Source organism: Suillus bovinus (assembly GCF_016758785.1).
Source record: "Suillus bovinus strain UH-Sbo-P2 chromosome Unknown EDB93scaffold_70, whole genome shotgun sequence".
NCBI classification, from domain to species: Eukaryota; Fungi; Basidiomycota; class Agaricomycetes; order Boletales; family Suillaceae; genus Suillus; species Suillus bovinus.
The window spans coordinates 158,289-179,652 of NW_024542126.1; the positions used below are offsets into that span (position 1 = coordinate 158,289).

The following is a 21,364-nucleotide window of genomic DNA, read 5'->3' on the forward strand; positions in this document are numbered from 1 at the left end:
AATCCGGCAAGTTCCAAGTCGCCTTTGTGAAATACTCCCAACACGCCTCTGCCTGAACTGCCAGTGCATCGTCTTCCAACAACGTTATTCTCTCATTCAACTTCCCCGCAATCAGCAATCCCTTAAATATCAGCCTTTTTCCTGATTTTTCACCGTTTTTTTTCTACTGTGAGAGCTACAAATCTCAAACTTCATTCATATCACACAAACTACGAGTAAGTCTTCACACTTCCTTACGTTTTTGTCTTCATGAATGCCACTCATACTCTCTCATGCAGTTCTTAATATGCCGGCTATCGTATCTTCTACCGTACCCCGTACAGATGTTTCTGCAAAGTCGAGGTCTTCTCCACAACCTCGTAAGACTCGCTTGGTCAAGCCCAGGGGAAGGGGTAGAAACAATTTTGAGAGCGACGAGGAGTTTGAAAGAGAAATTGCAACTGATTCCGAGTCGGATGATGATCGTTCCTCAGTTGCCACCGAAACCGACTCCGACACTGAACCTGCCTCAGAAGACATTGCCTCCAACGGTCATTCGCGCATTTTAACGCCTAACACAACTCAGAGCTCTGAGGATGTCCCATCGCTCAAGCACCGCCCAGTTAAAGACATCGATGGTGACTCTACTCCTTTTTTCAGTGCCGCTGGCAACTGGTCGGAGATGGTCGCCGAGGAGACTGCCAATGGCCCTGCAGAGCTCCCAGTCATAGAATTCGCAGATTTCAATAGCTCTTCTATCACCCAGCGCACTTTATCGGGACCACCTCCGCGTAAAACAGGTAAAGCGTCAAAGCGCCCCCAGCCCAAGCGCGCGGTCTCAGCGCCTTCGTCTGACCGTGGGGCGGCGGCGCCTCAGGTCCCCCATGTTCAAGCTAAGGAGGAGACTTCAGAGCCTGCAGATGATCAGCCCCAGGCATCAACCTCCCGACAACAATCTCGGAATTCATTCCCCAGGCCCCCTTCTGGACACAATGCTCGTCAAGCTTATCAGCAGAGGCTGGAGGCGGACCCATCATATGTTCCCACTGTTGGTGAGTTTTGGGGCCACGATGATCGACTGCTGGATAAGGACCTTAGGAGCCTGAGTGGGTGGTGGAGAGGTCGCTGGCAGGGCAGGGGTCGCGGAAGAGGTGGTTTCGGTTTTGTGCGCGGTAGGGGCAGAGGAGCCTTTACTGGTCCAGAGTCTAGTCGTTATGTACCAGACACCTCTGGATCTCAAGAGACAGAGAAACCCCCAGTTGAACCGCCCCTTATTGACCAACCGTGGACCCACGACGGTTTCGAGGAGATGAAGAAGCGAGATGAAAAGAGGCGTGCAGCTGCACCACATCAACAACAGCAAGCAACAAGGTCTACACGAGGTTTCTTGCCACTCCGTGGCAGGGGTGGATTTATTGCCAGCCGCGGACGTGGCGGTCTTGCACGTGGCGGTTTTACGCCTTCACCGACTGGAGCACACTTCATTCCTCCTGCTGCCGCTGCCGCTGCATCAGGCAGGACGTGGTATGCGATGAAGCCTGAACGTGTCTGGACAAAGCAACACGAGGGTTTCCTGTTTTTCGACCCTGCCTTAAAGCCTCGTCACGGTCAAGGTCCGGGCTATCGGGTGAAGCTCTCTGGCCATGAAGGGAAAGTTGTCAGAAGCTCTGCTCGAACCACTCAAGCAGCAGAGCTTGCGCCATCTGTGGTTGCACCTTCAGAGGCGAGTGAGAAGACATTTATCGTGCGTCTACCCAAGAGGGCGGGAAAGGAGAAGGCACCAGAGCCAACTCCCGAGGTCGAAACTTGTACTACCGCTGCAGATCCTCCTATCGAAGATGTCTTCACAGTTCGACCGGAACTCGTGCCCCCAAGGCAGCCCATTCCAACTTCGCAATCAGCTTCGCCTTCGGCCAATGGCCATGTGCCTTCTACACCAGTATCTATTGTGCCTTCCACGCCTGTTGCACCAGCTCCTTCATCACCTGATGCCTTGCAAGAGAATATCACGTCACCCCTTTTGCAGCAAATGATGCGCGCGGCCGCAGATCAGCAGGCTAAGGAGACTGTAGATGTGCCAAACGGTATATTGCAGGAGCAGTATGACCAGAATGTACCTGCTCTTCTCCAGGTCGAGCAACCCGCAACGAACCCGGATACTTCTGATGCCGTCCGTTCACCGATGCCTCCACCCCTGCAGACTGTGTTCTCGCCGCCATCACAGGCCTCGCCTCCATACGGATCTCCATATGGATATGGCTCTTCTCTACCGCCCGGTGTAGCCATCGGCCACCATGGTATGCCATATGAGATTGCTACGGGCCGAGCAGTGTATCTGCAGCACCCGACAATGTACACTCCGCGTCCGCTAGCCCATGGCATGATGACACCTCCAGGGCTCTCATATGCTCCTATGCACCATCATTCTGCCAGCTCTCCCGATTTCATTGCACCATCACACACACCTCCTGTTAATGGTTACATTGACCCGTCGACTGGCAATCCGCTCTTCGCGTTCCCTCGCCAGAGTTCTCGCGTTGAGATCCGATCGCCAGCCTCTCACTCGGATCTCAAACAGCTGAAGAGTGGACGTCGGCCTTCCAGTTTGAGGACGAGCGCAGCTTCATTTGAGCCCTCGCGTCCCGCAAGTCCCAATACTGAGTCACAGACATACCATTCATCTGAAGATTATTCTGCCCAGGATGATGCAAGTTCAAGTCAAGCCAATGACCAAGTGATGCCAGAGCCGGAACCCACCGTGTACGGGTACCCACCATATCATCAGCAGTACTACTATCCCGAGCACTACGGGTACTCCCAGTACTACGACATGTCTCACGTTCCACAGTACGAGATGTATCCCACCGACCCACATGCTTCTCAGGTCTACTACTAGTGCTAATATGTTATATCTTCTGATACTGTTGTCTTTCTTTGTTCTTGCTTTGGGATACATACGTACACCGCTATCCATGACCGTTTCATTACTCACGATCTCCACGTCCTCAGGCCTGAGCAGTTACCCTCACAGACTTCATATTGCTCCAATGCGTTCCTTTACTCATGCTGTTTCACTTGTGTTTCCCTTACTGCAATACTTCTCGGGTCTTGAATATGATATTAGCTTGACATTGTTGTTGAATATTTTACTCATGTAGTTGCTTGCAATGCTTGACATTTTCCTCACTCATACCACAATGTTGTAAGGCTGTGGTAAATAAAGGCACCAAATATGGAAGTGTACATGGTCCGTTAGTCATCTATTGAAAATTGGTCATCCAAGCTGTGACACAGCAAGTAGCCTACAGTCAGCTTTTTGTCCTAGACCATCACCATCACTCACCACGGGCTTTGGTTGGGCTCGTCAGATTGAAGATCGTGGACCGTATTTCTCACTCCAGTGGTATGTAACAGCGAACTAATGTCCAATTTTGTGAAAAAGCTATATTACTCCCATAATTAGATACGTTTTAGAAAGAAAGAAACACATTCGTTGCATTCAACGCGGCTCAGACCGCATTATTCAGTCTCGCAGAAACCGCACACGGGATCTTGCAGCCAGTTATTAGGATGGCATTCGCTCAACCTTTCCCACTCGCAGCAGCAGCCCAAAAAACACAACAACCAGCGTTCGGCCCCGACTTAGCCGTGCGTCTAATTTGTCCAGAGTGCAGGGATCCAAATCCGAATATTGTCGAAGAGTTTGGGAGCGGAGATCTTGTGTGCGGGAGCTGTGGTCTGGTCCTGGGTGATCGTATTGTCGATACGAGAAGTGAATGGAGGGTGAGTATCATTGTCTCCTTTATTGTTGCAGTTACCCTGCACCTATTATTTTGTGTGTCTAGACATTCGCAAATGACGAAGGCGATGATCCTTCTCGTGTTGGTGCTGCGTCGGACCCTCTATTGGAGGGTATAGAGCAACTGGATACGCTCATCAGTTTCCGTGATGGTGGCACGGGAATTGCACGTGAGCTCCAACGTGCGGCTTCTCGCTCCCAGAGCTCCCGCTCGGAGCGGAATCTTCTCACCGCATTCCGCGACATTGGCAGCTGGTGCGACCAATTCTCGCTTCCCAAAACTATCAGCGACATTGCCAAGCAGCTATACAAGCGCTCAGATGAGGAGAAGCTTCTTCGCGGAAAACCTCTCGAGGCTGTTATTGCCGCGTGTATATTCATCGCGTGCCGTCAAGCCCATGTCCCTCGTACATTCCGCGAGATTTGTAACTTGACCCATGTGTCGAAGAAGACGCTCGGACAGTGCTACAAGGCACTCGAGCAAGCTTTCAATCTTTCGCCTGGAGCCACTGCGCAGGTTAATGCGAATGGAAGCAACCCGTCCACTGGCCCCGAAAACTTACTTGTTCGTTACTGCAATCACCTTGACCTTCCCGCCAATGTTCAGTCCATTTGCGGTGATATCATTGTTGCAGCACGTCAGCATGGCGTCGCGGATGGTCGTAGTCCAGTTTCTATCGCTGGCGGGGCGATTTACTTTACTTGCCACTTGCTAGGGAAACCCAAGTCTTCCCGAGATATCAGTGTGGTTGCTGGTGTCAGTGAGGGCACTATCAAGTTGGTGTATCGTTTGTACTACTTGGAGAAGGAGAAACTGGTGAAGGAGGAATGGATCAAAGAAGGGAGGGCTGACTTGGACAGACTTCCTGTTGAGCGGTAAAGGGATATAATCACCCTTTGTATACCGATTTGTTACGGATTGACAGTGGTACTTATTATGATCAGTGTAGTCATTTGACATGACAGACTGCTCAACATTGTAAACGAGTGACACACTATGTAATACTTTTAGCAACTAGCGTTTACCGCCTCGTTTGCCCCTTGCTCCTTTTTTGTTGGCTTCACGGGCAAGAGCAACACCACCTTTGCCCTTGCTTACATTCCGTATTGCCTTCCGTACGTTGAGAACGTCATCACCTGCGCCTTTCTCCTTTCTTGCTATCTTTACATCGCCATCCAGCTTCGACAGTACGGCAAGTGATGCCTGTTTTTCTTGCTCGACAGATGTTTCTGTAGCCTCAAACTACAGACAGTGAGTCACATGCAACGATGAGCTATTCCGTTCCAATTTACCTTGCGCTTCACGCCTCTGAGTTTCTTCTCTCCGTCAAGCTTCTTGTCGAATCTTCCCATGCTTGCAGTGCTTATTCGAGTGGTAGCCAGTGTCCTCTCAATATCCGTTTTACGTTCCTCTCGATCAGTTGAAGAGGTTTGTGCACGACTGATATTTTGGAGCCGCTGTCGCTCATTTTTGGCGACCCTTGATGTCCGTGCATCACGGGCAGCTTTGACGGGGTCGTGATCCACGGCTTAAGTGATGGTTAGATGGCTTCATTCCAAATATAAAAAAACAGCACGCACGAGCATCAGCCTTGACTTCATGAATCCACTGTTCCTCTTTCTCCTTATTTTTTCCATCCTTGCCCCAGCGGTTGACCCACTCCTGTCGCTCTTCATCCCACACCTTCTTTTCACGCACACGCTTCTGGATACCTTTGGCAGCAGCGAAGCGTTCCCATTTGGTTGGTGGTTTGGGCTTTGGAAGGGGTTTAGTACGAGGAAGCTGTGTTGTTGGTGGGGGAAGTTGGGCGAGTGGGCCGTCTGGTGATGGTTGGGTGGGCAGGCCATATAGTGTTGCTACTAATGCTTGGATGCCATCTCGAGCAGTCATTTGTAGGTATTCTTCAAGATTTGATCTAAAATAAACATATTGATTATAGTTCAGGTGATGATACAATCGATCGATCGTACTTGTAACTATCCTCGTCGATTGGGGTGAGGTCTGTGACAGTCAGGAAGCCAGTGTCTACGTCGAGAGGTGTCTCTTTCTCGACCGTGACAGATTGACTGCATAAGAATATGAGTAATTATTGTAGAAATAAAAAGACTCGTACAATTTTGCAGCATGCGATGCTAGGATATTTGAGACGTCCATTGCAGAACTTCGTTTAGACACGAAAATACTGAGTGATCAGTATTATGTGTTTATTTAGCAAAAGCTTTAGATTTCAATAAGGCCAAATAATACAACACATGCATGCCTTCCAGTTCCTTGCGCCACCTTTCGAACAAGCTTTAAACCCTTTGCACATCTTGCAGAGTTTAACGCCAATTCTGTGTCAGAAGGCAGGCCATGAAAACTGAAAGCGAGGCTCCGAAGACCCCAACGCCCACGCAAACTCACGCGCAAACATCGTATACTGCACAATGGGGTACAGCACGTATGTGGCGCCGTCCAAATATCCCCTGTAGTGGTCAATAATGAATTTATATAATCCAGACATACCAATTGATCCTGCGCTTCAGCAGCAGTCTCAACACGCCACGTCAAGCTGTCTCTTTGTTCCTCTCCGTTCGGATACTCAATATATCCATCTTATCCAGAACAACCCCATATTCCTACCAGTATACTCACCACTATCCTCAAGCTGCGTATTCGCATTATTCATATGTCCCACAACAACCCCAAGTCCAGAGGCCACAGGCATCAACAACAGCTCCTGCAACAGCAGCGGCCACCCAGCCCGCAAATGCGAATAGTGGGATGGATACCTCCGACGTGGCAACGTTGAATGATGCTCTTGGGAGCGCGGGTGTTGATCTTAGGGTACGTTGCTACTGGAAAGGTATTGTTTTGGTAGTAACTATTCCGTAGGCAGAAGAGGAAAGCCTGCAGAGGTCTCATGACTCACATCAGTCATATCGAAGCTTTGAAGACAGATCACGCAAACAACCAGCTACTCCTTCCTTTGACACACGCTTCCTAGGTGGTACCATGCGCTCTATCGGCACGGAACACAAGGTGACAAAAATACCCGAAGACTCGGTGAATTACTTGGCGATCGCTCTTCGTGCCCGCCTACAAGACCTTATTACTGCGATGGTTGCTGCAGCGAACCACCGCACGGACACCCAATTTGACCGTCCAGCATGTTCGTACGAGAACGGCACACCGATGTGGAGCATAGTCGTGCAGAGCGATGTCGCTAAGCAACTAGCTGCATTAGAAAAGATTGAGCGAGAGGAAGAGATGAAAGTTCGAAGAGAACGCAAAGAACGCGCTGATATGGCCGCTGCACATGCTGCTAACCTCGCCGCGCAGGCGTCAGGTGGCAATGCCATGGCCGTAGATGGAGACGAGGAGGGAGGTACGAAGAAAAAGAAGAAAAAAGAGGGACCTGGTGTAACGGCGAGGAATATGTCTGAAGATGTACGTAAAAAGATGTCCAACGCTGTCGCAAGTCAGGCTGCTGGACTTGGTGGGAAGTATTCATGGATGAACGCTGCAAATGCCTCTGCGGCCTCTGCCAAACCGAAGCCTGCGGCATCCTCGACTGCTACAACAAGTACAGCCACTACTACAACCCCTGCGACTACTACAGCTCCTGCAGCGTCAACAACTCCTGCAACTTCATGGGCGCGGCCGTACATAGGGGGAAAGAAAGGCAGTCCGACATCACCACAAACGGGAGAGGAGGACGATCGGATGTTAGTCACAATGCGTGATGCAATGTTTGCCATCGAGAAGGAAAGGGGTCATGGAGGAGGTCGTGGATCCGCTCGTGGATGGTCATAGCCACTTGCATGTACTTGCTTGTGTTGTCTATATCATCCGAATCACTGGCTGCTTGTTTCCTATGAGTAGTTTTGTGTCTGCACTTGAATTCTGACTGAGGTCCCCGATCAGCAGCGCGTTGCCTGTGAGTAGCCCTAGCGTTGATAATGATGGAGGATTTTGAGATATTGACTCACCCAAGAGTGCGTTAAGCAGAATCGGATCATCTGTTCATTTGTGCTGCAAGTTCGTATGAGATTTCAAATACCTTGAATAACGCGAGCGAGCTTTGGTGAGTATCATCGCGGATGTTTCACTTCGGTTATTCAATCTTAATTGTATCACAGGGACCCGCGCTTTCTTCGTGAGTTTATGGTTAAGTATTGCGTTTTTATTATACAGGATGTAGCTTCTTCAGCACTCGTGTATCCTGAACCCCAAGATCATGAGGCAAGTACGATCTGTTCAAGTTGTGTTAGTCACTGTCTGGAGGCATCTCGAGCTTCAGTATGATTTCTTTGTGGTAACATGATCTTTGCCAATTGATTTTCTTCAGTGAGCCGTCCCAAATGTCTACTTCTAAGCGACACAACCCGATACTTAATATCACACAGGCCTTCGCGTTGATGCCAATTTGGAGCCTTTGGCATGCAGTGCGCATCTGAGAGCAAGTTGCTTCGCCAAACCGGAATAACGGCCTTACTTGCCTTTTGTAAGTGTCCAAGCATCATGACCACATGATCATCTCCTTCTCCTTCATTACTCTGTTAAAGCAACATTCGGAAGTCACCGGTTCACCTCCCAATGCACACGAAAACCGGAAGCTTAGAAAAGCTGTTGAGTGTCCTATTAATTGCAACGTCTTATACCTAGCGCGTCGACTATCTAGAATCTGTGTATGAGTTATGGTATAAGAGGATTGATATGACACTCTAATGAATGCGCAACTACACCGTGTCAGAGAAATTCATCAAGCAAGTTCTTCGCAAGACGAAAGCTGTGCCGTAGTGAAGAAGAGACATACATTTTCTGTCTGTCTTGGAAGGCCTAACAACGGGAGACTCAGTCGTGTTGGTGTTCACTTACATGCTTCGTCGCAGAATTCGCAAACAGGATAATTGTGGTTGATGACAACGTTCTTCCGACTCCAATGACTGCAACAGACGTTTTTCATCGTAGCACAGGTGTTCTTCAACATCACAAGAGAGATCTTAGAATGAGCTTACATGTACTATACAGGAGTACCTATATTTATCCATCTGGTTGTACTGTAAACAGATTTCTGAATGCGAGACATCCAAAAATCAATCAGATCAGGAAAGAGAGTAAAATTCGTTTCTGATCGCTTCGTCAGCTCGCTCCGTCGAGGGACGGACCCAAGGATCAATAGACCAACATTGCTCGATAAACTGCCAGTATGATTCATGGAGCTCAGCATAACGGGATCGGGAAGGCGTTTGCGACTTCTGCATAGCCCAGATGATGGCAGCATCATTCCGAAGGTAATAATAGGGAGTGTTGTTGGTGAGGACCTAGTACGAGTGGAGCTTGGGTCATCAATGAGAGGCCAAAGTTAACCTAGACAAACCTGCAGCATGACACCGCCAAATGAATACATGTCGCTCTGCTTGCTTGGTCGAACTTGAGAGCCATCCTCCGGCTCTACGAGCAGCTCAGGAGCCATCCAGCGCACATTTCCTTTAAGCGTGGACGTGTATGAAGCCTGAGAGGCGCTTATGAACTCGGAATACATCAAGGAAAGGCCAAAGTCAGCAATACACGCGGTGCCATCACCATGGATCAACACGTTAGGCTGAAGCTCACGTTGAAATTGGAACGATTGATCGAGAAGATCGAACTTACCCCATTGAAGTCGCCATGGATGACATTGTTGGTGTGAACTATGAAGAGTAGTTACAGCTCAGTCCGGCAAGAGAAAAGTCTATGACATACGATATTGCAGACCAGCTATGATGTCTCTTAACTAAGGTTCGTATCAGTCTTGTGGCTTACCCAATATGCATGAAGAGAGACTTGCCAGTTGGAATCGTCGGACGAGAGTCAGAGTCGCACCTTGATGCTCCAAATAGACTGTCAAGTTACCGTTCTCCGCCCAAAGACTGACTATTGCTGGAAATGGGCCGAAGCCATGCGTATAACCACAAATACGGAGAATATTCCGATGATTGAGCTTGGCACATATCCTGAGTTCATGCATGATCCTCTACGAAGTGGCATCCTGTGATATAAGTGACAAACTCGATCTTTCGGTGAGATACTCGCCTTGATCTTTTTGGTCTTTGCTGGCCCAAGTTGATCATCAGCGTACACGTGCAATGCTTTCACGGCGACCTGCAAAACGATAAAAATTTAGACAGTTGGACAGACGAAAGATGGCGAACGAACTTTGGTCGGGCTAGGGTCGATGTACAAGCTGCATTTCCAGATCTCCCCGAACCCGCCACGAGCAACAGGGTATTCTCCATCCTTGACGATATATTTTGAGAGGTCTTGGAGCATTGCTTTGAGATCGTCAGGCTCAACATTATAAGCAGAAACGACTGTATGGGTGTGGGAAGAGAAGGGAAGGAACTCGGGGGGGTCGGGCAGCTGCGAAGCCACTGTAGAAGAGGGAATTTGCAATGGAGGGGGAAACGCCATGGCCATGGCAGGCAATATTGTTGTGCTTTGAAGATCTTCTGTGGGTCCTTTTAAGTGTGAAATAGTCTGTAAAGGAGTGTCAGCACACAAAGTGGATGTTTGAGGGGAATGCATACACACACCTGAGCAAGGACTTCGGGTGGAGTATCACAGATGTAGATTTTGTCATCATCTAAGTTGGTGTACGTTGTGTAAGCCAGCTGGCGTGAGTCGGGTGAGAGGACAAGGATGTTGAGATATTGAACGTCAAAGGAGGCAAGGAGCTGACGGGACCCGAAAGCCCATAGCTTGATGGTGTCATCAGCAGCAGCACTGGCCAGGAGAGTATGGTCAAATGACAGTGCCAGACCGCGGATACCCAAGGTGTGCCCTTTGAAGGGAGTTCCAACAGTCTTTAGTGTCGATGCGTCAAATTCATAGATTGAGTGGTCATTGGCCGCGAAGGTGAATCCAGTCAATATATTTTTGTTGTTGTTGGTCCAGAATATTGGCGTAGATGTGTAATTTTCTCCCTTGAGTCTGACATCCAATGTCTGTGATCGGACATCCCAAATTTCAAGGCATGACTTCAATCTGACCGCAAGCTTCTTTGAATCTGTGGAAATTCGAATTGCCAGCACCCAATCCTCGCTCTTGAATGGACCGGCCACTTGTTTTCCGGTGTCGAGATTCCATATCCGCGTTGTGTCATCCCATGACCCACTTGCCATCAACGTGTTGTCCATAGAGATATCAATGCAGGTGATCCTCCTTGTGTGACCTTCGAATCTCTTCACTACCCCAGTCCCACAGGCTGTCAGCTCAGCATTACCATTAAAATCTCCACCACCAGTGACAATCCATCGACCATCTCTCGACACCGCCACCGCCGATACCTGTTCCCTTCGAACATCCCGCGCTTCCTCAATTTCCTTGCCCGTTTTCAGATCCCATTGCCGGGCGATCTTGGCACAGGATCCGCTGATCATTTTCTGGCCATCTGGAAAATAGGATATAGATGCGATCCAGTCTCCATGGACCTTTAAAGTTATGGATGGTTTCAGAATCGATTCCTTCTTTGTCGAAGTAGAAGCCATGGCTACGTCTCCGCGAGCGAAACTGTGAAATAGTCAGGTACGAGCAAGTTTTTTGACAGTTCGAAGGTGAGAGCTCCTGGTATCGATGTACTACTATCGCTGATAGTGATTTGAAGAATATGCCCCCTGCTGAAGCCAATCGTTAGTTTATCCGCGCCGGAAGTCCAAACCAGAATTCAGTGTTCCCAAGAGGTTAGCAGCAAAGACGTCGGGGAGCAATGCAGTCTTGAATGGGAGAATGGCCTTGCGCACAGCCCTGACACGCCCTTTCCGTATGGCAGCTGTGCAACGCGCCTAAATCATTTCATTCATAGCATTTGTTTCTCCTCGCCTCACAGCCATCGCCAAAGTCACTACAATTAGTATCATTAACGCGTCAAATCTCCTTGTCTCACCCCAACTTCATGGTTGGTCGTTTGTATTTCGGTTTGGCTCGATCACCTTTCCCTCTTAAACTGCTCTGAGTACGCGCAGGCTTCCCAAATATTTCGGTAACTCATCTTGTCACAACCGAAGTGTCTTTTTTTAACAGATTTCAAGGTCAACATCACCACACATTTGGGTTACACACGACTAGTTATACACGGCATTGTCGAGGGTGAGAACGCGAAGAGACACAATGCGTTTATTCGCAGAGACGAACGAAGGACAAGACTCTGCTAATGTTGTATGTCCAAACTTGCTACTGTAAATACAATTGGTCATCAAAGAACAGGTCGAAGGGGTGTCCTCAAATCTCATCACCTTCAATTACCAGAGCCTGACGCCCATCACCCTTATAAATCACAAGGCATACAGTTCGCGGTCGGGGATGACATAGCAAGTTGGATAGCCGCATAGTGTATCGAAGCCGAGCAAGTCTGAACAGAATTAGGGTTCCGCCAGTTCAGCATCAGGGACAGTTACTGGCGTCGAAGAGTTTGTGGTGGACTACTGAACCGGAGCATCGCAAATGGTACAATGTGACATGTCATCAATGCGCTCACCTGATGAATCTTCAGCTTGATTGGCTTACTAGAGCGATATGAAGGAATTCATTGTCACGGTCCTCAAGCATTATCTGAATTACAGCAATAGGACTGATGAATGCAGATAGGTGTGCTCTATGTTTACATATACAATAACACTGTGACCGCTTACAGCAACTTCAACTTGTTGCCGTTTCATCCACACACTGAGGTGCACTGTGCACGTGGGTCCACGAAGCGAAAATGATTGATGGACACCTCCGAACACAGCTGGATAGCCATGACTGTGGACCTAGGAGAACATGGCTCGACAAATAATTACAGCAGCCACTGCCCTACAGATTTTCATGGGACGTGTGTATCAATACGGTATACACATACGGGTGGGATAACAGGGAAAAGAAACGCTTATATTCATCAGGTGAGTCACTTTCTCCGCTCACTTGCTGGCCGAGGGTAACATCAACGTCTCATCTGAACTCCTAACGCACTGCATTGATAATCAACTTCAGCGCTCTCGAGCAGTGAGTTGGCATCTTTCATCTCTACCATCGATATTGGATCAAACCTACCATCACCTACAGCGCGCTTGGAGAATGTGGACCCACCTCACCGGGATGGCACGACAAGAACCGGTCATTCTCACTCTTACAGTCAGTCTGATTGTATGCGTCGAATGTCCTTTTGAATCTGGGAGACAGAAATTATCTTTGTAGACTTCAGCATTCAAAGATCGAAATATGAATTCAAAGGTGATGCTCGTGGTAATTTGATCTTTAGGTTGCTTCAAACGATTCGCGGTCCTTGTCTCTCCCAATCAATGCCAGCCCCACCTACCGCACGCGAGAATTGTAGAGCTACAGGTGCCAAGCCCTTGACTAGGGCGTTGCACGCAAAGATTGCCTGACCAAGGCACTGCCTGTGGTTATCCTCTGACCGACTGAGGAGTCTTTCGTGTTCAGTGCAGCCCTGACTTGGTACAGTGCCATCCCGGATCAATCATGTTAGGATGAAGCCAGGTTCGCCAGGTAGTATGACTCACTTAGCCTCCATCATCTTGTCTCAAGAATATGGAGTGGACAAATACGCATACGTACTACATATCATCGACGGCGCAATGGTTTGTAATCATGGTGAATTGGCAGTTCTAAGTACTAGAACAGACTGACCGGCCATGGCGAAGAATCTTTGTGGAAAAGGAAGAAAGTGTAGTGACCTATTTATGTATTTACTTGTTTGGTTCACTTGGTGGATTATATGATTTCGAATGGAAAACGCAGGTTGGAGCTGTGCCGAGCTGTGCCAGTCCAGTGACTCCAGTTGGTTATTCTAAGCGAGCCGAGGTACGAGGCAGCGTAGAATTTAGTCTATGTGTTAGTAAGCGATGTGGTGCAGCGCTCTTGCTCCCGCCGTCCACATCAGCGGTACCGCTTCGACTCGGCTTGCAGTATGCTCACGCCGCAAAGCCTCGTTTTTGTTTGCACCCACCCGCCACTCCCTCTCTCAGGGGTGCAGACAAATGCTTCGTAGTTACATTATGTAATCCACTACTTACCTTTGTCCCTCGCACTGCACTCGACACTTGCAATGTCGGTGACCTGATCGGGGCCCACCCGCCCCGTCACAGCTCACCCTGCTACCCAGTTCGGGTGCATGTTTCGGGCCGAAAAACCTTTACTAACCTTCGGCCGCACTGGTCACAAGTGCGCGCCGCCTTACTTCCCGCGTGACACTTAGCGCCGACACGCATAGACGTAGCACTGTTGGTTTTCTAAGCTAGCCGAAGCATGAGAATAGCGTAGAATTTAGTCTACGCGCAAATAAGCGAGGTGGCGCAGAAAGCCTCTTGCTTCTGACCACCTCGCATCAGTCTATCAGTTTCAGTCCAACATTTAGTTTCTACGTCTTTTCGCTTTTCGAACATCTACTTTGCCAGTATGAACTCTAACAATGCAGTTAGACCCGACTATACGCTACCAGAGTTCAAAGGAGAGTGGCAACAACTAGTAGATGAAGGATTATCCGAACAGCAGGCTGCTCGATCCTTAACAGCGTTATGGAACTTTAACAATAACGCGGAGAAGGCACGATGGGCAGATAGACAAGAACGTCTAGAAGAGGCTCGTCAACGAGCTGAAGAAGACGAAGCCCAGAGGCAACAAGACCTTAAAGACGAAGAGGAAGCAACTCATTTAGAAGACAGGAAGAAGAACAAGAATAAGTACGCGCCTGTCAAACACGGAGAAGTACCTTCCGACCCTACTATTCTCCCAGCACAATACGCGACTAGGAGATTGAAAGCAGGAGATTACTGCGAGTTGCACTATTTTACCAACAAAGGCCTCGACGAGGCCAAAACTTCGGCCTTGATTGCTGAACCAGATGCACTAGTGATGCTCCCAGCATCGGACGGAGTACACTCTGGGTTCCCGCTGCAGCGGTCAAAGATCCCAAAGCAGCCCCCATTACCAAAGATGAGAATCTCACATGGGAAGAGTTTAACAAAGCGGCCCCACGCATAATTTCTTTCATGAAAGTACACGACTGGCCGGACGACAGAGTCAACATGCACATCCAATTTTGGACGGCGCTACAAGCCCACCGCTGGCGCCACGTGCCAGACGTCCTCAAGCAGAAAGCTCTATTGCTCTACCAGTCGCAACAGCATCGACGCTGGCACCTCACAGTAGGAACCGCTCAAGGTTGGAGTCTAGAAGAGATCAACCAAGACCTTTTATTCGAAGCAAGAGAGGAATTATTTAACGAGAAGCGAGACAAAGACACGGCTTTCGCAATACAGGTCAGTCAAATTAACCTACAAACTCCTTTGTAAAAGTTCGAGTGCTCATCACACTTGTGCCTCGCGCTATTTCTCCTTTTCTCCCACCGCGCACCACGCCTTATATTAAAAACTTTCCAATTGTCGGCCAAACACGTGCTGACAACCCCCCCTTTTTATCGCACTCATGCATCACGCATGAATACGCCTCTGGTTATCACAACCTGTTGGCTATGGCCAATCACGCGCCCAACAAAACCCTGGTTATCGCAACCAAACAATCCTCCATTCTGGCTCAATCTCGTGCCCACTCACTCTACGCATTGTGTGTCGTGACACTTCTGCAATCACGCAGCAAGCAGCGGCAGTTTGTTCAGCCAAAGCTTCGGAATCCCTACTCGCAACATGCAGCGTCAGCGCAACACGTGCAAGCATCCCAGAAGTGCCCTTTACCTCCTCCCGAAGAAACAACGGGTAGTAACAAAAAGGTATGCACTGATCGTGCTCCTCTTGCTTCCAGGCCCCACCCATGCTGTGCAGTATGCTTGGGACATCACTCGCACCGAATTATTGAGTGCGTGGCTGTCCGCACATGGGACAAGCAACATGAAACATTCTCAGAGCGCATCCGCAAGAGCCTGTGGACAAAGGATGGGAAACAACTCTGCACCGCATGGCAGCGCGAAGAAGGCTGCACCATACCCAGACACGATGCACGACACATCTGTTTAGGATGTGGAGACTCATCCCATGGAGCCCAGAAATGTGCTCGAGCACAGAAAGCAGAACCCACTAACACCATATAAAGTAGAAGCTTGGGCGCATGAGTTAGATAAACTCGGACTCTCTGAACGCTTTGCAAAGATACACGAAGGTCTCCGTACCGGTTTCAAAATAGATTTCCCCTCTGTCACTCATGTACAAACCCCACCTAATAAATCCTCAATTGTCGAATTCAAATCCGAGTTTAACGCAATCATCCAGAAAGAGATCAACAAAGGGAGATATATTGGCCCCTTCGAAGCAGACGTCTTAGAACACCTAATTGGTCCTTTTCAAACCTCCCCTTTAGCTATCATTCCGAAACCCAGGAAACCAGGAAAATTTCGGATCGTACAAAATTTCTCCTTCCTGCATTCTCCAAGTATGCTCTTCCCTAACCCATCAGTTAATTCATGTATAGACGCCAACGATTTCCCAACAACCTGGGGAAAATTCTCGATAATATATCATTTAATATCTACCCTCCCACCTGGTTCAGAAGCAGCAACCCGAGACATAGCAGAAGTGTATCGGACAGTCCCACTTCACCCTTCACAGTGGCCAGCAGGCGTAATCCGAACTTCAGACACTCAGTTTTGCATAGACACCTGCACGGCTTTTGGCGCCACGCCATCAGCAGGAGTTTATGGACATGTAGCAGATGCCAGAACTGAGATCTTTCGAAACCGAGGAATCGGCCCCCTAGACAAATGGGTCGATGACCATATATTTTTCAGGATAAGGCGTGAATTCCTCGAAAGCTACAACGTCAGCAGGGCATCATGGCACAAAGAATTCGCAAGAGCCGGGATGAAGCAGTCAGGCGGGCGGCTTTGGTTTGGCGAATTCTGCCAGATCAAAGGCCAAATGGAAGAATCTAGTGAAGACCATTCAAAACCTTTAAAAGATTTATCACACCGCTCGAACCGTTCAGCTCACGATGCTCTATTCACATTTTGCTTCCAGGACTTGGATGATATATCCGATCTGCTAGGTATCATTTGGGAGCACCTAAAAGATCAGTGTTTCAACACCTCCACCGTTTATATAGGTTTCACCTGGGATTTGAAACGTATGGTAGTAGCTTTGAGTCCCGCTAAAGTGGAAAAATACCTCAAGGCCATTCACAAATGGAGGAAGAGACGTGCTCACATTCTTGAGGACGTACAAGAATTGTATGGTAAACTACTTCACGCGTGTGCGGCAGTGCCTCGAGGACGAGCTTACCTCACAAGCCTCGAGGACATGCTATCAACCAATGGAGCTAGACCGTTTCTGTTACAAGAACATCTAGACGCTTGGGCCCCTACCATTTTTACTCCTGATCCTCCTCGTATCAGCCCTTGCATCATACCCTCACCCCGACCTTACCCTGGTCATCCTTGTCATCCTCGCATTCCCTTTTGCTCTCTACCTGTCGCTTCAGTAAAGCCAGTACATCTGGCCGGATCCTTTTGCTGACGAAGCATACCCATGCTCCGTTCCACCACCTGACTGATCCTGTGGACGGTCCCCTCGCCCTTACCGTCTGGACGGTAACCTATGATATGATGCACGACGCATCCCCTTTGCCCTGTTTCCTTTCTTGATCTCTGACTCGGTGCGCAGTCGCACATGCGACTTATACTTAGATCCGCAGCTGCACGATCGTGCCCCTGCGCGTTTCACTTCTTATTTCGATCCTTGACTCACTTTCTTATCTAGCACGTTCTACCTTGACCAAACGTGCCTTCCTGTTATGGTTATACTCTTTACCAATTGCCTCTCCTGGTAGTACGAGTTATCACCCACTAATACGTCTCCTGTCCTCTATATAAACTTGCTACCATGTACTATATTCCCTAACTTGAATCTACTTGGTTCTTGACCTCCTACTCTCACCAGAGTGATCCTTTCTGCCTTGCCAGCAGTCTATATTCTATCTTCTTATCTGCTCTTCGCGGATAAGCCTATAGTCTCGATCTTTACTCCTCGACTCCGTCGACGAGTAAAGCCCCTGTTAACTAGTCGGACTTCTGTCCTTCTAATTAACGACGATCTTACGATTAACCTTCGGGTGTCGTAAGCCTAGGCCGATATAGCTTATCGTCTCGCACCCGCTTGACGTAAGCTACCCGAGTAGGACATAGGCGTCAAATCTTACTTGCCGAAGCCTTGCCAAGTAAGACCCCTAACCTTGGGCTAGCCCAAGGACGTCCTCGACCGTTGACAACACACGCTCTGTTTGAGTGTCGCCAACAGATACTATCCAAGTCGTAACAGTTTCTGCCGCACAGAGCGGGAAAAACTGTAGGCGAAGATTTAAACTGGTGGACAGACCTTTTGCAATCAGGAGGAGTAGCGCGGGACATCTATCCTACGACCCAACTTCAGAACCCCCTAGCTTTCTCAGACGCAAGCTCAGGCATCGGGATAGGCATTGTTATAGGTAAACGCTGGAGAGCGTGGAGGCTAATACCAGGTTGGAAAACTCTCCATGGAAAATGAGACATTGGGTGGGCCGAAGCCATCGGCTTCGAGCTGCTTATCTATGCCCTCGCCTCTCTCCCAAACATTAGCAACAATGTTCTCATCCACGGAGACAACACCGGCGTGGTGGAAGGATGGTGGAAGCACAGACACCGCAACAGAGAGGTCAACGGAGTTTTTCGGAGGGTCCACGAATTCCTACACCATCTACCCAAGTGTCTCGACATTACAACAGCCTACATCCCAAGCAAGTTCAATCCCGCAGATGACCCTTCCAGAGGAATACTCGGACCCGCCCACCTTCTTCTCCCTCCCATCAGCCTTCCCACCGAACTTAATCAGTTCATCATCGACGCAACACTGCCACTATCACCCATCGAGGTACGGATGCTGCGAGAAGGAAGATACTCCATTCCCACAGCAAAGATCATCAATCGCGCACTCCTCAGACAGCAGGCAGCAGAGCGGAACAAGCTTGGGCCCTATCGACGAAGGAAACCTATGAAGCAGGTCTTTTAGTATTCCACGTTGTCCTGCATGATGTGGGAATCATGCATGGACATGAATACTAGGTGACCCTCAAAAGATAAAGTCTGTTAGCTTAGTCCTCAGACTAGTCAACCCATACCTTGGTTTCAAACCATGGTCCATATTTCCAGTTTTCCCCAAGTTTCATGATCTGAATATGTTTTGACGGAAAAAGTCTAATGTGAGATGGGAATCACATTTAGACCTAGTTGATGTGAGAAGGGAAATGAAGGTTAAGGTATAGCCTTGCCTTTGGCTTATTCACTTTGGCTAGAGAAAACCATAGAGAAAAGTACAAAGCCAATAAAAAAACCTATCCAAAAAGACCGTGTTTCAATTCCTGCCAACTGTCTTATTTTTGCTACCTACTTTTCTCTAGTGTTTCTTTACTTTACTTTTTCATTAGGATGCTTTGACTCACCTGACACTTCATAAAATTGTACCCATAAGGTATGATGTCATTATGATGTCATAAGACTCCACAGATACTCCTGCAGGTATTCTGTTGAAAGATATTATGTCATCAAGCTCTAGATTATTCTACTCTACAATGACATCATTCATGATGTCATTTCCTTCTAGAATATTCTGCTCCACAATGATGTCACTCTTGATGTCATTATGATGTCATTACTCCACATTCCAGAATGTTCTGCTCCACAATGATGTCATAGCTCCATCTTTCACTTGTATTTTATTCTTTTATTGGGTTTGACCCAATATTTTGATTGGTCCTCCTTATTTTTTATTGTTTGTGAACCTAGGTTACTTTCCCACACAAAATGTATATAAGGAGAGCCCATTCTCCCCCAAAAAAAATATGATCTCCCATTTGTAGCAATCTGCCTCTCAGATATTTCACTTGCAAAGTTAGTCCCTTTGAAGTGAGACAAGTGCAGGGAAAAGAATTCCCTTGAGATTATAAGTTTCTTACCTTAGAAACTTATTAGTGCCATAGACCAAGCGTTCTTGGTCATATATATTGTCTTTGAGACCCCTTTGTCTCATTGCTCTGTGCCCTTTGACTAAGCAATCTTAGTCATCTATCATATTGTTGAGACCACATCTCACTAGTAGTCCCATAGACCAAGCGATCTTGAACATATATCGTATATTTGAGACCATTGTCTCACAGTCAGGTGTCCATAGACCAAGCGATCTTGGTCATATTTCGTATATTTGAGACCACGTCTCACTAGTTCCAGTATCCAAGTCCAGAGCCTAGAAGGAGATTTCCTAGGCAAATACATTCCAGAAACCGAATTACATGTCTAGAAGCTTATTCCTAGACAAGAGATTTGAGTTTCAATAAAGAAAAGTAAAGCTCCGGCTAGGTTGATCTTTATAAAAAGATTAGTTTAGCGAGCCTCCCAAGAACTCACACGTTATCTACCACGAAATAGGAAAAGTCGTAGACTGTGTTAATCGAGGACTGGCAAGCAGTCTTATCCAAAGTGTAATTGTGGTGTCATTACATTTACACGACTTTATATAAGACCCTCGGTTATTAAGACAACGTTTACTGCGACGTCAACGGCATAGAAGAAAGCAAACACTGCCCAGTCAGCTCCAGTCTTCTGCTCGAATTCTTATCCAGTTGTGCAGGCGCGTACTCCGGATCAGCGCTAGCCAATTATGCAGCCGGCATCAAAGCCTGGCACTTGCTCCACAGCAGACCTTGGCTGGTCAGAGTGGGCGAACTCAAAGCAATGCTGGATGGAGCTACCGCACTCACGCCATCATCCTCTAAATGGCCCAAAAGACAACCCATTACCCCAAATTTCCTGGCTTCTATCCACGAACACCTAGATTTAAACAAGCCGCTCGACGCGGCGGTCTTTGCTTGTATGACTACAACTTTCTACTGTATAGCCAGAGTGGGAGAATTCACCGTTAGAACGGTCAAAGGTTTCGACCCGAAGAAACACATATCCAGGGCAGGAATGGCAGAAACAACAGACCACAATGGCCTCCCAATAACCAAATTTTCACTTCCTAGCACAAAATCATCCCCAGTAGTAGGCGAAGAAGCATACTGGGCAGCTCAAACCGGCCCATCAGACCCCAAAGCAGCTATGGAGAATCACATTAGAATCAACGCGGCCGAGCCAGGAGCGCATCTATTTGCATGGAAGCACGAAAAAGGTTTGCGACCTCTCTCAAAAACAGAGTTCGCAAAAAAAAATGATGATAGCGGCAACCGCAGCAGGACTCTCCCACCTCAAAGGTCATGGTTTACGAATCAGAGGAACCTTAGAGTATCTCCTGCGGGGAGTACTGTTCGACGTCGTCAAAACGATGGGAAGGTGGTCAAGCGAAGTGTTCACCTTATACCTTCGAGACCACGTGAAGATCTTAGCACCCTATATCCAATCCTCACCCGCGTTAGAACCGTTCACGTGTTATACCATGCCACCAGTACGCTGAAGTCACACTGTATAAGCGAGTACAACTCCTTTTCTCCCGGGGCATCAAGCTTCGCTGCATGTGTCGTAGTCCTCCTAATTTTCGGGAACACAGCTCACCATTGATACCTAGGCACGGACCCTGTTTCAGTCCGGAAAAGCC

The 21,364-nt window shown here is 48.2% G+C and overlaps 7 protein-coding genes across 7 annotated transcripts; 5 read left to right on the forward strand and 2 right to left on the reverse strand.

Moving 5' to 3' along the window:
- The first annotated feature begins 10 nt into the window (after nucleotides 1-10).
- EDB93DRAFT_1211644 (uncharacterized protein) lies at nucleotides 11-3,214 on the forward strand. The gene is made up of 2 exons (XM_041451050.1): nucleotides 11-215; nucleotides 279-3,214. Exon 2 carries the CDS (start codon nucleotides 287-289, stop codon nucleotides 2,873-2,875), a length of 2,589 nt encoding a protein of 862 aa, XP_041303787.1. The 5' UTR covers nucleotides 11-215; nucleotides 279-286; the 3' UTR covers nucleotides 2,876-3,214.
- A 56-nt stretch (nucleotides 3,215-3,270) lies between these two features.
- On the forward strand, nucleotides 3,271-4,847 carry EDB93DRAFT_823639 (cyclin-like protein). The gene is made up of 4 exons (XM_041457608.1): nucleotides 3,271-3,286; nucleotides 3,348-3,382; nucleotides 3,443-3,762; nucleotides 3,825-4,847. The coding sequence occupies exons 3-4, from the start codon at nucleotides 3,550-3,552 to the stop codon at nucleotides 4,656-4,658; spliced, it is 1,047 nt and encodes a 348-aa protein (XP_041303788.1). The 5' UTR covers nucleotides 3,271-3,286; nucleotides 3,348-3,382; nucleotides 3,443-3,549; the 3' UTR covers nucleotides 4,659-4,847.
- EDB93DRAFT_1254251 (ribosome biogenesis regulatory protein-domain-containing protein) lies at nucleotides 4,794-5,933 on the reverse strand (the record flags this gene model as incomplete). The annotated part of the gene is made up of 5 exons (XM_041453586.1): nucleotides 4,794-5,021; nucleotides 5,072-5,307; nucleotides 5,360-5,694; nucleotides 5,750-5,845; nucleotides 5,893-5,933. The coding sequence occupies 5 exons, from the start codon at nucleotides 5,931-5,933 to the stop codon at nucleotides 4,794-4,796; spliced, it is 936 nt and encodes a 311-aa protein (XP_041303789.1).
- Nucleotides 5,934-6,039: 106 nt separating this feature from the next.
- Nucleotides 6,040-7,924, forward strand: EDB93DRAFT_1170695 (transcription initiation factor TFIID component TAF4 family-domain-containing protein). Its single transcript, XM_041450340.1, has 5 exons — nucleotides 6,040-6,219; nucleotides 6,279-6,324; nucleotides 6,383-6,605; nucleotides 6,654-7,845; nucleotides 7,901-7,924. Exons 1-4 carry the CDS (start codon nucleotides 6,132-6,134, stop codon nucleotides 7,572-7,574), a joined length of 1,278 nt encoding a protein of 425 aa, XP_041303790.1. The 5' UTR covers nucleotides 6,040-6,131; the 3' UTR covers nucleotides 7,575-7,845; nucleotides 7,901-7,924.
- A 793-nt stretch (nucleotides 7,925-8,717) lies between these two features.
- On the reverse strand, nucleotides 8,718-10,011 carry EDB93DRAFT_1232104 (kinase-like domain-containing protein). The gene is made up of 6 exons (XM_041451296.1): nucleotides 9,837-10,011; nucleotides 9,592-9,777; nucleotides 9,507-9,537; nucleotides 9,417-9,454; nucleotides 9,142-9,366; nucleotides 8,718-9,085 (listed from the first exon to the last, which is right to left on the reverse strand). Exons 2-6 carry the CDS (start codon nucleotides 9,769-9,771, stop codon nucleotides 8,867-8,869), a joined length of 693 nt encoding a protein of 230 aa, XP_041303791.1. The 5' UTR covers nucleotides 9,772-9,777; nucleotides 9,837-10,011; the 3' UTR covers nucleotides 8,718-8,866.
- A 4,184-nt stretch (nucleotides 10,012-14,195) lies between these two features.
- On the forward strand, nucleotides 14,196-14,780 carry EDB93DRAFT_1254254 (uncharacterized protein; the record flags this gene model as incomplete). Its single annotated transcript, XM_041453587.1, has 1 exon — nucleotides 14,196-14,780. The coding sequence occupies one exon, from the start codon at nucleotides 14,196-14,198 to the stop codon at nucleotides 14,778-14,780; it is 585 nt and encodes a 194-aa protein (XP_041303792.1).
- Nucleotides 14,781-15,180: 400 nt separating this feature from the next.
- On the forward strand, nucleotides 15,181-15,967 carry EDB93DRAFT_823917 (uncharacterized protein). The gene has a single exon (XM_041457609.1). The coding sequence runs from the start codon at nucleotides 15,271-15,273 to the stop codon at nucleotides 15,841-15,843; it is 573 nt and encodes a 190-aa protein (XP_041303793.1). The 5' UTR covers nucleotides 15,181-15,270; the 3' UTR covers nucleotides 15,844-15,967.
- Nucleotides 15,968-21,364: the final 5,397 nt, after the last annotated feature.

Bases quoted from the DNA above. Each gene is read 5' to 3' on its own strand.
- EDB93DRAFT_1211644 (XM_041451050.1), top strand. From the start codon at position 287: ATGCCGGCTATCGTATCTTCTACCGTACCCCGTACAGATGTTTCTGCA.
- EDB93DRAFT_823639 (XM_041457608.1), top strand. From the start codon at position 3,550: ATGGCATTCGCTCAACCTTTCCCACTCGCAGCAGCAGCCCAAAAAACA. The intron at 3,763-3,824 runs GTGAGTATCATT...TTGTGTGTCTAG, and splicing joins ATACGAGAAGTGAATGGAGG to ACATTCGCAAATGACGAAGG.
- EDB93DRAFT_1170695 (XM_041450340.1), top strand. From the start codon at position 6,132: ATGAAAACTGAAAGCGAGGCTCCGAAGACCCCAACGCCCACGCAAACT. The intron at 6,220-6,278 runs GTATGTGGCGCC...TATATAATCCAG, and splicing joins TGCACAATGGGGTACAGCAC to ACATACCAATTGATCCTGCG. The intron at 6,606-6,653 runs GTACGTTGCTAC...ACTATTCCGTAG, and splicing joins GCGCGGGTGTTGATCTTAGG to GCAGAAGAGGAAAGCCTGCA.
- EDB93DRAFT_1232104 (XM_041451296.1), bottom strand. From the start codon at position 9,771: ATGCATGAACTCAGGATATGTGCCAAGCTCAATCATCGGAATATTCTC. The intron at 9,455-9,506 runs GTATGTCATAGA...TACTCTTCATAG, and splicing joins CATAGCTGGTCTGCAATATC to TTCACACCAACAATGTCATC. The intron at 9,367-9,416 runs GTAAGTTCGATC...CGTGAGCTTCAG, and splicing joins TCCATGGCGACTTCAATGGG to CCTAACGTGTTGATCCATGG.
- EDB93DRAFT_823917 (XM_041457609.1), top strand. From the start codon at position 15,271: ATGGCCAATCACGCGCCCAACAAAACCCTGGTTATCGCAACCAAACAA.